The 14611-nt window shown below is 47.4% G+C and overlaps 3 protein-coding genes across 4 annotated transcripts in view; 1 reads left to right on the top strand and 2 right to left on the bottom strand.

The window, feature by feature from the left end:
- RPS6KA4 (ribosomal protein S6 kinase A4) overlaps nt 1–8082 on the bottom strand; it is a 29672-nt gene extending 21590 nt beyond the window's left edge. Inside the window, exons 1-6 of one of the 2 annotated variants that reach the window (XM_058159870.1) lie at nt 7895–7910; nt 2981–3155; nt 2718–2792; nt 1852–2070; nt 1611–1726; nt 430–537 (exon numbers count right to left, since the gene is read on the bottom strand). In XM_058159870.1, coding sequence (XP_058015853.1) covers nt 430–537; nt 1611–1726; nt 1852–2070; nt 2718–2757 — 483 coding nt within the window. In that variant the 5' untranslated portion in view covers nt 2758–2792; nt 2981–3155; nt 7895–7910. Of the gene's footprint in view, nt 1–429; nt 538–1610; nt 1727–1851; nt 2071–2717; nt 2793–2980; nt 3156–7894 lie in introns of both variants that reach the window. The other variant, XM_058159869.1, reaches the window with a different exon arrangement.
- Nucleotides 1–14611, top strand: part of LOC131186379 (calmodulin-1) — a 71568-nt gene that overhangs the window by 28223 nt on the left and 28734 nt on the right. The window lies entirely within an intron of this gene.
- CCDC88B (coiled-coil domain containing 88B) overlaps nt 12528–14611 on the bottom strand; it is a 31982-nt gene continuing 29898 nt past the window's right edge. Inside the window, exons 23-25 of the mRNA XM_058159868.1 lie at nt 14203–14342; nt 13511–13792; nt 12528–12715 (exon numbers count right to left, since the gene is read on the bottom strand). Coding sequence (XP_058015851.1) covers nt 12669–12715; nt 13511–13792; nt 14203–14342 — 469 coding nt within the window. The 3' untranslated portion in view covers nt 12528–12668. The remainder of the gene's footprint in view (nt 12716–13510; nt 13793–14202; nt 14343–14611) is intronic.

Here is a 14611-nt window from a genome sequence, read left to right on the forward strand (position 1 = left end):
AGAAATGAAGGCGAGAGAAGGAAAAGGAAGGAAGAAAGGATGAGTTTTGATGACAATCAGTAAAGAGGCACATTTTGTGCAGCTGGAAGACTGAAGAAGAGAAGAAATCAGCAACTAGATCAGAATTGAGGATTATCTAATCCAGGGCTCCCCAAATTTGGCAACTTGTGGACTTCAACTCCCAGAATTCCTCCGCCGGCCATGGGGAATTCTGGGAGTTGAAGTCCACGCATCTTCTAAATTGCTGGCAAAAGCTGGTCTTTATTCTCTGGAGCTGATTCTTCAAGCAATACTGCCCCCTCCCCACCTCCAAAGTCTCAACCCCCCACCCCCACCCCTACTTCTACTCAGTTCTGTCTAAACCCTGATCCCAGGAACCAGAAAATTAGAGATGCCGTTAAAGGAGCTTTCCCGACAATCCGAACTCACATCCTCGGTCACAAATTCCTTGCTCAGGCCGAAATCGGTCAACACCACGTGACCTTCGTGGTCCAGCAAGATGTTTTCCAGCTTCACGTCCCGATAAATGATGCCAAGCTGAGGAACGAAAAAAGCAGCTCTTTGGCCCCTTGTGCCAATCAAACCACAATCATCTGACAAGCCCCCACCCCCCACCCCCTATTTTGGCAGTCCTCAACTTACGGCCACAAGAACCAGTAAATTCCTCACGAAGCAGCGCAGTTGCTAAACGAGGCATCCCCGTCACCGCACCGATTTTACAGCCTTTTTTTTTTTACCGTGGTTGTTAAATGAATCCCCCACGGCTGTTAAGTGAGACATCGTATGACCCTGACTTGCAACCTTCCCTGCCCCGTTTGGTTGTCGAAGCCAGCTTGGAAGGTCAGAAACGGTGATCACGTGATCCCAGGATCCCGCAACTGTCACGATTGTATGACTTTTTGCCAAGTGCTCGAATCGCAGCGATCATGGAGACGCGGCGATGGTCATAAATTTGAGGAGCGGTCATAAGCCGCTTCCCCCTCCCCCCAGCGCTGTCATCACTTCAAAAAGTCACGAAACGAACGGTCGTAAGTCGAGGACTATTTGCAATAAGATTTTAGCTGCCGCATCTTGCAGCAGGAACCTTGGCGCCTGTCAATGCTGGGTTAGATGAATCAAGGTTCTCCTAGAGACGCCCTGGAGCCTGGGGAGAACAAAAAATGGGCCTTCCCCACCCTCCCTGGAGGCCCTACGGAGGCCGGAAACACCCTGTTTTCCGACTTCCGGAAGGCCCGAAAATCAGTTGGCCGACGCGCGCATGTGCGCTGGGGCCGAGCTAGGGTAACGCTTGCGTGCCCACCAATATGGCTCCGCGTGCCACAGATTCACCATCATCTATTGCAGGGGTCTCCAACCTTGGTCCCTTTAAGACTTGTGGACTTCAACTCCCAGAGTTCCTCAGCCAGCTTTGCTGGCTGAGGGACTCTGGGGATTGAAGCCCACAAGTCTTAAAGGGTCCAAGGTTGGAGACCCCTGATCTATTCTATTTTATTCTACCTTCTGTTCTGTTCTGTTCTGTTCTGTTCTGTTCTGTTCTGTTCTATTCTTTAGTTCAAGGGAGACAGGCAGCCTAGAAGATTTAAGCCACCCGTAAATGAAAGAGGTCTCACTTTGTGGAGGTGCTCGAGCGCCAAAATGATCTCCCCGCTGTAAAACCGTACTTCCTCCTCCGAGAAATGGTCCCGCTGGTACAAGTGCGTGAACAGCTCGCCTCCGCTCACGTAATCTAGGAAGGAAGCAAGGGGAGAGGCTCGGATCCAACCCTTAGCGCAGGCCAACGTCGTCCCCACTCCCCGCCCTCCAATTCCCCCCACCTCCTTTTCTCCTCCGACCCCGATTCTCCCCACCTACCGAGAATCAGATGGAGCTTGGAATCCGTCTGGAAGGCGTAATGCAACGTCACGAGGAAAGGCGACTGGCGGACGTGCTCCAGGACGGTCCGTTCGGTCCGCGTGTGTTCGGTCGTCTTGGCTTTGGCGACGATGGCCGCTTTGCGGAGCACTTTCATGGCGTAAAGCTTGCTGGCGTCGTGGCCGGTTAGTTTACGGACCAGGAACACCTTCCCGTAAGCTGAAGCGGAGAAAGAAAAGCAAGAAAGGGGCTGGACTTAGCAGGGGGGGGGGTCCTCGCTTTCCAACCGTTCGTTTAGTGAACAAAAGTTACGACGGCACCGACACAAGCGACTTAAGAGCATTTTTCACCCCGACGGCCGTCTGGGCATCCCCGTTGGTCATGGGATCAAAATTAGGACTCCTGGCACCTTGCTCCTATTTTATGACGGTCGCAGTGTTGACGGGGGGGACGGGGGTGTGTGTCACATGATCCCCTTTTGCGACCATCCGACACACTCACTTAGTAACTTGACAACTGCAGGGATTCACTTAACCAAGTGTGGCGCGCAAGGACGTAAAAGTGGGGCAAAATTCACTTTTAAGAAACGTCTCGGTGAGCAACGGAAATGTGGGCCTCGAGGGTGGTCGTAATTTCGAGGACTGGCCTGTATTTCACTTCCCTTCAAGCTGCGCTTTTCAATCCCTCCCCCTGAATCAGAGTGAAAAATAGCTTCAGTTTCAAGATTCTTAATGGATTTGGGGGTTTTTTTTAACCAAAGGGGGGAAAAAATGCTGTGTCTATCATTAAAGCAGAGCAAGGCAGGGAGGAAGAGAGAGAGAGAGCAATGCTAGCTAAAAACCTTGTAAACCATGGTTTGTACTTACCTCCGGTCCCGAGGACTTTGAGCAGTTCGAAATTTTCCATCCCCACTTTCTCCTCATCGTGCCCAGTTAAATTTGCTGCCGGAGGGGAGGGGAAGGGGGGAAGAGAGACAAAAACATGGGTTGTTTTCCCGCCGATAAAAGAATCCAAGACTTTAAAAAAATTTAAAAAAATATATTTTTAAATTTAAAATATTTTTAAAACTTTTTTTTATCCCAAACCGAGAATTTAAACCCAAATTATATTCCACGTACAAAATCCTAACCTTGGAAGGACACACAGAGGTCATGTAGCCCAGCCCTCTCCCATTTTTCAGGGCAAGATCGTCTCTGAACTCCCAGCCTGAGTTCTGAGGACTAGAATCTTTGCCAACGTTATTTGGAGCCAGCTTCTTTTCCAGGCTGGGGCTGTTCCAAGTAAGCAGTTCCAGAATTTATAGTCTCAAGGAAGGGAAAAAAAAATGATTTGACCATTTCAGAGAACAAGTCCTCAAAACTTGCTCCAGGCTTCAAAATAGCCAATTGCAAGAAGGGGGTAAAAAATGAAAATATTTAAGGAGTGGGGCAGTACAGTTAGCCCCTTTTGTCCCCTTAAGCACAAGGATTGGTTTGGATGATTTGAAAAGATGCCTTGAACAGAATTGCAAAACCAAACATACCCATTTCTTTTTAAAAGCAACATTTTATTTATTTATGTATGAGACGAGTGCCAAACCAGGGAAAATAATAAGCTTTCAAAAAGTAAGCGAAACAAAGTTTCCTTAAAAGCAGTATGGAAAAAGATAAAGGGATAGGATAGGATAGAATAGGATAAAATAGAATAGATTTAATAGAATAGAATAGAATAGAATATGGGATAGAATTAAAAAAATGGGATAGAATAGAACAGAAGATAGGATAGGATAGGATATGGGATAGAATTAAAAATGGGATAGAATAGAAAATGGAATGGAACAAAACAGAACGGGATAGGATAGGATAGGATAGATAGAATAGAATAGAATAGAATAGAATAGAATAGAATAGAATAGAATAGAATATGGGATAGAATTTAAAAATTGGATAGAATAGAAAATGGAATGGAATAGAATAGAATAGAGGAGGGGAGGGGAGAGGAGAGGAGAGGATAGAATAGGATAGGATAGAATAGAATAGAATAGAATAGAATAGAATAGAATAGAATAGAATAGAATAGAATATGGGATAGAATTAAAAATGGGATAGAATAGAAAATGGAATGGAACGGAACGGAACAGAACGCAACAGAACAGAGGAGAGGAGAGGAGAGGAGAGGAAGTAGAGAATAGAATATAGAAAAGAGAAAAAAAAGAAAAGAGAATAGAATATAGAGTAGAATTCAATTCTTTATTGGCCAAGTGTGATTGGACACACCAGGAATTTGTCTCCAGTGCATAAGCTCTCAGTGTATATGCAAACAACAAAGTGACAGGTCATAGAGCATAAATCATAGTTACAATCATTCCTCATAAGTTACAAACAACAAGTGATAAACATCACTTTTATCAACAACAACTAGTACAGGCCTCTTGAAAAAAAATATATCAAAAGAATGGACCTTCAGCAATGGGCTGCTCGAGTAACAATCGACACAAATAATAACAGTGCCCTAACTCCTAATATTCACACCATTCCTAGTGAATGCTGACCAGAGCCACCTATTCTGTAAATCAGCTAAAAATAAATAAATACAGTACATTTGGTGTCCCTCCCAACTTTCTAAAGTCCCCCAGGAATTCTCAATCTTTAGGGTCACGGTAATTAATTTACTAATTAACTAACTTTATTGGATTTAGAGGCTATCTGACTTCCCAGCGTTGGCATTTTGTCTTCAGCAGTCTGAATTTATTATACAGGCTCTATTTTAGATATCTGGGTCCTTACTATGGCAGGTTTTTTTTCCCTGCTGTAATCTTTAGCTTCAACATAATTTTTTTTAAATGTTAAATGCATCAGATCATCTTTTCCCAGCCTAGCACACTTCCCTGATGTATTAATATATTTAATTTTTTGAACTAAAGCAGGGATGGTCACACGGACTAATTGGTAATCCATGAGAGGCAGTGTTTCTCAGCAACTTTAGTTCAACTCCCAGAATTCCCCAGCCAGTGTGCTTTAAAATGAGTGGATTTCAACTCCTAGAATTCCCCAGCCAGTGTGCTTTAAACTGAATGGACTTCCAGAAATTCCTAACCAGCATGTTTTAAAGATGGGTGGACTTCGATTCCCAGAATTCCGCAGCCAGCATGCTTTAAGATGAGAAACTTAAATTCCCAGAATTCTCCAGCCAGCGTGCTTTAGGATAGGTGGACTTCAACTCCCAGAATTCCCTAGCCAGCACACTATGTGGCTGGTGAATTCTGGGAATTGAAGTCCACCCACCTTAAAAGTTGCTGAGAGTAAGAACCATCGGGGTAGGCTGAGCCAGGACATCCCACAGGATCCGAGGGGCAACCATGACCCTCTCCTTGCCTTCTCCTCGCTGAAACCTTTGCACACACACAAGTCACACCTCCCCACCCAATTCCCTGGGAGGCACCCCATTTCCGGGCCGATGAATCACAGGTTAGCCAACAGGCAGTCAGGCGGGCCCACACTTGCCCCGGGGAGGCTACCAGCCCAAAGGGCCTCTTTTCCGACCCACACGTACAAACACGACCCTTGCTTAAATCTGATGAGATCCCAGAGCTGTGGGTTCCCCCCCCCCCGACCGTTCAGATCAACTTCCCTGCGTGCCACGTGCTTCAAATTAAAATTTTTTTAAAAAATAATAATAATCCAGGGCCATTTTAAAACCATTTCCTTCTCCTTCGGGGGTCTCTTGAGTAAAATCATTCATCCATGCTAAAAGCAATCAGAAAGAAGAGGCCCACGCACGTACATTAGACGCCCATTCTCTTTGAATGTGTGTGTGTGTATAATGGTTATCTTTTGAGAGCGGAATGCAATTAAAATTTCATTTTAACGTACGCAGATGAGCCGACATTTAAAGCGACAATAAAGTTTTTATTCTATTCTGCCCTACCTTGGCTGCTCTTTTCTCATTACGATTTAACAACAACAATAACAACAACAGAGTTGGAAGGGACCTTGGAGGCCTTCTAGTCCAACCCCCTGCCCAGGCACAAGTAGAATTTTTATTTTTATTTTTTTATCTTTTGGTTTAAATGATCCCATCGAGGCAACTGAATGGAGAAAATCCTAAATCCGAAAGAAATCACTTTAATAGTCTGTTTCGTTTCGTAATCCATCTCTCCTACCAAAACACTCCGCAAACCCTTCCCACAAAACGAAAGTCCTGTCTTTACGTCTTCCCGGGCGTGCTGTTCTCAAAGGCAGACTGCCCTGCTAGCTGGAGGCTCCATTTCTGAAACGTTGACCCGACAAATGCGAATTTTAAGCCCGTGTTGCTTAAAACTTCCTTGGCTTAACAGGGCACGTTAGAAGTGCATTTGGGCCACACTTATGATCCAGATTTACGGTAATTAAGGAGCGGGAATTTAAATCTTGGAAAGAGGGGGTTGATTGACAAGCGAGGCAAATGGGGAGAGGTTGGTGCTATGCATTGTATACACCTACACCTGGGTTCAGACAACATATTTAACCCGGTCACCCAACGATTACCCATGACTCAATTTAACTAGGCTTTTGACAGCTACAGACCGACAGAAACTGGGTTCCTTCCACGCTAAGCGTGCTACCGGTCCATGTTTTTCAAACCTGGAAACTTTGGGGTGTGTGTGTGTGTGTGTGTGTTTGTACACTTCAACACCTAGAATCCCCCAGCCAGCAGACCTGCCCATCTCTCAAAAGCTATAGGTGCTGCTGAGATCGCCCAGGGTTACACTGAGTGTTCCAACCGGAAAATGGACAAAGGTGACCTCCTTAAACTGCACCCCTTGTGGCAGCCAAAAAGAGGGAGGGAGGGGCTGCCTTAAGGCTCGACCCCAGCCCAGTGGGGGGGGTAAGGGGGGGCTCCTTCCCCTGTTTGCAACCCCCCCACCGTCCATTTAAAGCCAGCTGTACTGTTGCTCACCCTTTCCAAACACACCAGGTTCAAAACACTGGAAGGATGCTCAGATGCTGAAGGCAGAGGGGGCGTTAAACCGTGCAACACCCCCCCCACACACACACAAACAACCAGAAACAGCCTTCTGCAGCGGACTCCCACCACCCACCTGCCGCCCGCCTGCAGGCGCCACGGCTGCTCGCTTGCTTGCTTGCTTGCTCGCTCTCCCCCATGCCGCCCCCACGTGCCAATCCCGGCGGGGGTGGGCTGGTGATTCAGAGAGAGAGAGAGAGAGAGACACACACACACACACAAACCCCCCCACCAAACACACACAGAGGAGTCCAGGTTCCAGCTGGGCGGAGGGGCGGGGCTTGCATCCATGAAGGGGCGGGGCTTCCCCCCACTTTGAAAAATAACACTCGGCCAGGCCTGGCCAGCTCCAGCCTTTTTGCAAGGGTCGCCTTGGCTGGCTCTCTCTGGGGTGGGCTGGGGGTGGGTGGGTTGGCACTGCCAAGCGCCCCTTGTTCTTTGGCCCGTGGCTCTGGGTTCCATTCCTGCTTTGCAAAGCTAGAAAGAGGGTGGGAGGGGGGAGAGGGAAGGGAAGGGGAGAGAAGCAACTGGTGGCTCGAATGTAGATACGGGGAAAGAGGGTCCCCCCCGCCCCCGGGACCGACCCTTCCTGCGCTCCTAGCCAGGATGCCCGCGCTCTGCGTCTCTGAAACACCCCACCCACCCACCCCTCAATCTCTCTTCTGCTACTGGGGCAGCCAGGGGCGCCCGATCCCCTCCGATCCAGCTGGGCCCCCTCCCCAAGAAAGAAGCCCCCATCCATCCTCCCCTTTCCCCATTGGGGCGCCCCGTTCCCGGCCCTCTCTCCTTCCCTGCGCCCCGAACTCCGCGGCCTTCCTCCAGCAGATAGACGGTGTTTGGGGGGGGGTGATCCGGTTGTCACCCTGACATTTCACACACACACACACACACCACAAACATCCCCAAACTCGGGACACCCCCTCCCCCAATTCCTTGCGCCCCCGGCTTGGAGAGGCTCCAAGGGCGCGCGGTGCGCCCTAGGCGCGGCTTGGCGTCTCCAAGGTCCCCTTGCGCTCCAGCCGCGGGGGGACCCCCTGTCCGATCCTCGATCTCGGGGTACCGTTGGTCAGGGGCAGCTCCACCGTCTCCTCCTCGGTGCCGTCCTCCATGGCCGAGCCGTCTCTCCCTCCTCCTCCTCCTCCTCCTCCTTTCTTCCTTCCTCGCCTGTCTAGCGCTGCCTCCGCTCGCCTTACATGCTGTGCGGGCCGCACACGCTTCCTGGTGCAGCGAGCGAGCGCCCGCCGCCGCCGCTGCCGCCGCCGCCGCCTTCTCCTCCAGGCCTGAGTCAAGAGGCAGGAATGCGAGAGGGAGCCCGGCGAGAGGAGGAGAGGAAGCGCAAGGCAAAGAAAATCAAATAAAAAAAAAAAATCCGGGGACCCGCCCCGGGGAGGGCTACTACGGGACACCCCTCTTCCTGCCACCCACTCCCCAAAAGTTGCACCCGCCGGAGAGGCATCCAAAAAAAAAAAAAGCGCAGAGCCGTTTCCTAGAAACCCCCCACCCCATTTTGCCAACGCTACAGGTTTTGGGGGGCAATCGGAGGACTTCTGCAGCCCACCCACCCACCCACCCCCGCTTCCTCGGTGGAGAGGGGGGCAGTTTTGGGCCGCCGAGGGTCTGTTGCCTCGACCACCCTTGAAACAGGCCAAAGATACAGATAACTTTTCCTTCTGAAAGACACATGGAACTATTAGAGACCCTTACCAAATGACAGAATTAACAAAGCTGGAAGGGACCTTGGAAGTCTTCCAGTCCAACCCCCTGCTCGAACAGGAGGCCCTTACAAAACGACAGAATTAACAGAGCTGGAAGGGACCTTAGAGGTCTTCTAGTCCAACCCCTTGCTGGAGACATATGGTTTCAGACAAACAGCTGTTTTGGGAAGGAGCACCCACAACTTCTGGAAGACGTTTCATGACCCAAACTAGGTAACTTCATCAGTGCTACTGGGGTTTGCTGCAAATCTTCCTTGCAGCACTGATGATGTTACCTAGTTCGGTAAAGAAATGTCTGCAAAAAACAACAACCAAATTCTAATCCCGCCTTTGTCATGAAAGCCAGATGGGTGAGTTTGGGCCAATCGCCAGAAGACAGTGAGTTCTAATCCCGCCTTCACCATGAAAGCCGGCTGGGTTACTTTGGGCCAATCGCTAGGGGACTCTTGAGTTCTAGTCCCGCCTTAGCCACGAAAGCTGGCCCGGTGACTTTGGGCCAATTACCAGGAGACTGGGAGTTCTAGTCCCACCTTAGATATGAAAGCCAATTGGATGATTTTTGAGCCAACCGCTTTGTCGGCCCAATCCATTTCACAAGGTTGTGGTTGTATGGAGAGACAAAATAGCAGGAGGGAGGTGTGTTGGATAAATTCCCTGTCTTTAGTTATTTGTAAAAAAATAATACAAATAAATAATAAAGATAAAAATGAATTTCCAGAAAGGTCATCCTACAGAAACTTTGGGAAGAATTCACTGTCAAAGCCCAGATGCTGGAGAATTTGATCATCTCACTTTCAGGACAAAATAAAGAATAAATAGAAGAAAATAAAATACAGAATAGAAATACAATAGAATAGGAAATAATGGCCGTGCTCACCTGATGCCATCTGGATTCTCAGCTGGTTTCGCTCAAACACCAAAGTACCAAGTCCAATCCAAAATCTTGTAATTTGGGTTTTTTATATATATATAAATTTGAATAGGGTCCTTATTTTAAAAGTATCTTCGGCGGCCGGGGATTGCTAAAGTCACAGACAGTGGTGCAGGATAGAAGCCGCATGGTAAGTGTTGACTTTCTTCCGTTTCTTTGAGAAGTGGGGAATAGAATAGAACAGAGTAGAGAATAGAATAGTAATAGTAACAGAGTTGGAAGGGACCTTGCAGGTCATCTAGTCCAACCCCCTGCTCATGCAGGAGACCTGTACTAGGGATTCGAACCGCTGAACTGCCGACTTTTCTGATTGACAACTTCAGCATCTTAGGCACTGAGCCACATAGAATAGAATAAAATAGAATAGAATAGAATAGAATAGAATAGAATAGAATAGAATAGAATAGAATAGAATAGAATAGAATAGGAATAGAATTTTTTATTGGCCAAAGTGTGATTGGACACAGAAGGAATTTGTCTTTGGTGCATATGCTCTCAGTGTCCATTAGACAAGATACATTCATCAAGAATCATAAGGTACAACACTTAATGATAGTCATAGGCAGTAGTGATATCCAATTTTTTTTTACTACCAGTTTGTGAGCGTGGCTTGGGGGTGGTATGGCTTGGTGGGCGTGGCAGGGGAAGGATACGTCAAAATCTCCATTCCCTCCCTATTCCTGGGGGAAGGATATTGCAAAATCTCCATTCCCACCTCTCTCTGAGGCCAGCCAGAGGTGGTATTTGCCGGTTCTCCAAACTGCTCAGAATTTCTGCTACCGGTTCTCCAGAACCTGTCAGAACTTGCTGGATTTCACCCCTGGTCGTAGGGTACAATAAGCAACCAAATCATAGTAGGAAACAATCAAGATAAATCGTAAGGATACAAGCAACAAAATTACAGTCATGCAGTCATAAGTGAGAGGAGATGGGTGATAGGAACGGTTGAGAAGACTAATAGTAATAGTAATGCAGACTTAGTGAATAGTGAATAAAATATAAAATTAGAATAGAATAGAATAGAACAGAGAATAAAATATAGAATAGAATAGAGAATAAAATTTAGAATAGAGAGGAGAGGAGAAGAGAGGAGAATAGAAGAGAATAGAGAATAGAATAGAATAGAATAGAATAGAATAGAATAGAATAGAATAGAATAGAATAGAATAGAATAGAATAGAATAGAGAGGAAAAGGAGTAGAGGAGAAGAGGAGAAGAGAGAATAGGAGGAGGAGAAGAGAAGAAAAGAGACTAGACTAGAGAAGAGAAGAGAAGAGAATATAGAAGAAAAGCGAAGACATCGTCTCCCCTTCATTAATATTACAGGAATTCAAAGTCATTTCAACTGAGGTTCCTGCCCTTAACATGTGCAAAGTTGACTTCTGAAAAAGAAGTAATTCTCCCCCCACCCACCCGCCAGCCCCCCTAGAGAAAAAAAACTCAAAACGAAGCGGGCCTGCTTAGCACATCCTACTCTTAAAGATTCGGTTCTCTTGTGGTCGAGAAAGGCCAGGAAGAAATTTGCAGAGAAGCTGCAACGATCCTCTGAACGGCACCACTCAACACTTCTTAAAAACAGGAAGGAAGTTATTTGCGCAAGAAAAAGAAGAGCAGACAATTCTACCCTCTTCTAAAGTCCGGGATGGGAAGGAAGCAAAGTGGCTCCATGAAGGACGCTCTGCGATTTTTTGTTTGTTTGTTTGTTTGCATTTATATCCCGCCCGTCTCCGAAGACTCAGAGCGGCTTACACTATGTTAGCAATAGTCTTCATCCATTTGTATATTATATACAAAGTCAACTTATTGCCCCCAACAATCTGGCTCCTCATTTTACCTACCTTATAAAGGATGGAAGGCTGAGTCAACCTTGGGCCTGGTGGGACTTGAACCTGCAGTAATTGCAGGCAGCTGCTGTTAATAACAGACTGCATTAGCAGCCTGAGCCACAGAGGCCCCTATTAAGAGCTACTTCAAAAATTATTTTTTTCCCCCTCACACTTCGTCTTTCCTCGACTTCACAAAATCTTATTTAAGTTCCCCCCACCCGCCCCATTCGTCCCTTCATTGATTTGCTGCAGAAAAAAACCCTTCTTCCCTAAGTCTTCAGGCACAGCAACTTAAGAGAGGAAACGCAGTGTAGCTTTAGATAAAATCTCCTGTCCATCAAACTCAGCTCAGAACCACATCTGGTGTCTTTTCCTTAATTTTTTATTTATTTATTTATTTTATTTATTTATTTGTCACAACAGTATATATCGGCATAAGCATGAAATAACTATACAATATATAAGCATATAATATATATAAGCATAACTGCATTTGTCGGGTGAATTTGGGGGTGGGGATTTGCACCCAGCACCCCTAAATTTGGGGCTCCATTGTAGTCGTAAGTCAAGGAATAACACGTGCAGGAATAATACCTGTTCAGAATGACGAAGAGTTGGAAGGGACCTTGGAGGTCTTCTAGCCTAACCCGCTGCTCAAGCAGGAGATCTTATGCCATTCCAGACAAATGGCTGCCCAGTCGCTTCTTAAAAACCTTAAAAACTTCTTAAAAGGAAGGAAGGAAAAAAGGAAGGAAGGAAGGAAGGAAGGAAGGAAGGAAGGAAGGACAGAGTTGGAAGGGACCTTGGAGGTCATCTAGTCCAACCCCCTCCTATACCATTCCAGACAAATGGCTGCCCAGTTCCTTCTTTGAAAACCTTCAGTGTTGGAGCACCCAAAATCAACCATGGCAAAAATAAAAAAAGTCATAAATTACCGTAACATTTTATTTATTCCTGATGTATGTATTACATTCATTTCCCCCCCCCCCAACTCCCCAAGATTTGCACTGACCGCAAAAAAAAAAAAAAAAAAAGGCTCGTTGATCAGCAGCCTTTGGAACTCCTTGCCACAAGAAGGAAACCCCGATGAGCTAAAAAATAAAAGTTTCACCAAAGGGATTGAAAATCCACAGGGGTTTGGTTGGTTGGTTGGTTGGTTGGTTGGCGAGAGTAAAAAGGATCCAGTAGATTCCAGCAACTCGTGGGCACCACCCCCAGACTGGAAGGCCTTGTCGTTTTCACGCAGGGTTGTCGCGTATCTTTCAGGAAACAGGACTTTCCTTGGTAGCTTGTGCATCTTTGCGAGCCGGATTCTGACGTTGGCGTTTGTGGCTTGTAGGTGGGAAGGGATACATCGTAATATCACAAGAGGCAGTTTGAAGTTTGATCTTCCTCGCCCGGCGGCTGTCCTAAAAGGAATACACACTTGTCCGTGATTCAGAATAACAGCGTTGGAAGGGACCTTGGAGGTCTTCTAGTCCAACCCCCTGCTTAGGCAGGAAACCCTACACCACCATTGATGGAAGCTAATCAAGGAGAGAAGCAACCTAGAACTAAGGAGGAATTTCCCGACAGTGAAGACAATTAACCAGTGGGACAGCTTGCCTCCAGAAGCTGTGGGTGCTCCAACACTGGAAGGTTTTAAGAAGATGTTGGATAACCATTTGTCTGAAGTGGGGTTGGGTTTCCTGCCTGAGCAGGGGGTTGGGCTAGAAGACCTCCAAGGTCCCTTCCAGCTCTTTTTCTGATTGTGTTAAAAAAGCTAAAGGGTTCCCCTCGCACATATGTGCTAGTCATTCCCACCTCTAGGGGATGCTGCTCATCTCCATATCAAACCCAAGGACCAGCGCTGTCCGAAGACGGTCTCCGTGGTCATGTGGCCGGCATGAGTCAATGCCAAAGGCGCACGGAATACTGTTCCTTTCCCGCCAAAGGCGGTCCCTATTTTTCTACTTGCATTTTTTTTACGTGCTTTCGAACTGCTAGGTTGGCAGAAGCTGGGACAAGGAACGGGAACTCGTTACGCGGCGCTAGGGATTCAAACGGCTGAACTGCCGACCTTTCGATCAACAAGCTCAGCGTCTTAGCCACTGAGCCACCGCGTCCCCTTAAATTGAGAACTACCTCCATCTTAATCCCCATCACCCACCCAAGCCCAGGCTGGATCAATCCATCCATCAATCCATCAATATATCAATCCATACCTCTTTTCTCCTCGCTGGTTGTGGACAATTGGCTTGTGGGTTCTGACTCTCCCTCAGGAACTGCAGGGTCTTCCAGTGACCCCCACAACACGCCTAGTCGGCGTTGCCGAAAACGCTGTCTGGGGGTGTCCTGGCCCTCTTCATCCCCGGACCCCGAAGGTTCTGTTAGCGGCAGGCGGGAACTCAGGCGGCAATGGCGGAAGTGGACTGGCGGACTCTCCGGGAGGCTGATGTTGCTGCTTGCTTTGCGGAGAAGAGACGGTGAGCTGGGTGTGCTGGAAACTTTTTTGTAGGGGGATCGGGGGGGGGAAATAAAAAATAAAAATTTGGAAGATGCAGAGCTAGAAAAAAAAAAGGCATCTGAGAATGGAGGGAACTGCAAATATAATTTAACCCTGGGAATTTAATGATTGCTGGTTTAGAAGGAAGAAGAATCGGAACACCAAGGGAGTCCGCATAATAGAATATAACAGAGTTGGAAGGGACCTTGGAGGTCTTCTAGTCCAACCCCATGTTTGAGCAGGAGACCCAATACTATTTCAGACAAGGAAATAGGATGTGGGTAACCAGAAACACAACCAAGTTGCCTGTATTCAGGACTTCACAACCGTTTTGTTTAGTGACAAAGTTACCACGGGCGCTGCAAAAAGTGACGACCATTTTGTCGCACTCCTGATCTGTCCGGGCCTCACCTCTACGTTCAAGCCCATGTTCCTCAGGCCCGGCCAGGCTCTCGTTGCTGCTGCCAGCTCCCTCCGCCATAGGACGCGGCTGCTGCTCCCGTCGAAGTTTCATCAGTCTCCTTATCTTACCAGCAATCCAGTTACTCTTCCTAGCCCACGAGGAAAAGAGGAGACCGGGAACAAAAAAAAAAAACCAAAAATTATAAGCCTTTCTCAAGTCCAAGAGAATCAAATGGACACATCCAGATGTGTTGTGGTGACCTCAGTAGACAACCAGCTGGCTGGTACCTTGGTGTTGTGGTCCACCAGCAGCCTACAGAGCTGGCAGCAAAGTCGGACAGTGAGGAGGTTGGGGAGGACAATGGGTCAGTCCTGGAGTCAGGGGAAGGCCCAGATGAGGGCTCTGCGTCGGAGGCAG

This window comes from Ahaetulla prasina, chromosome 17 (assembly GCF_028640845.1).
Source record: "Ahaetulla prasina isolate Xishuangbanna chromosome 17, ASM2864084v1, whole genome shotgun sequence".
NCBI classification, from domain to species: domain Eukaryota; kingdom Metazoa; phylum Chordata; class Lepidosauria; order Squamata; family Colubridae; genus Ahaetulla; species Ahaetulla prasina.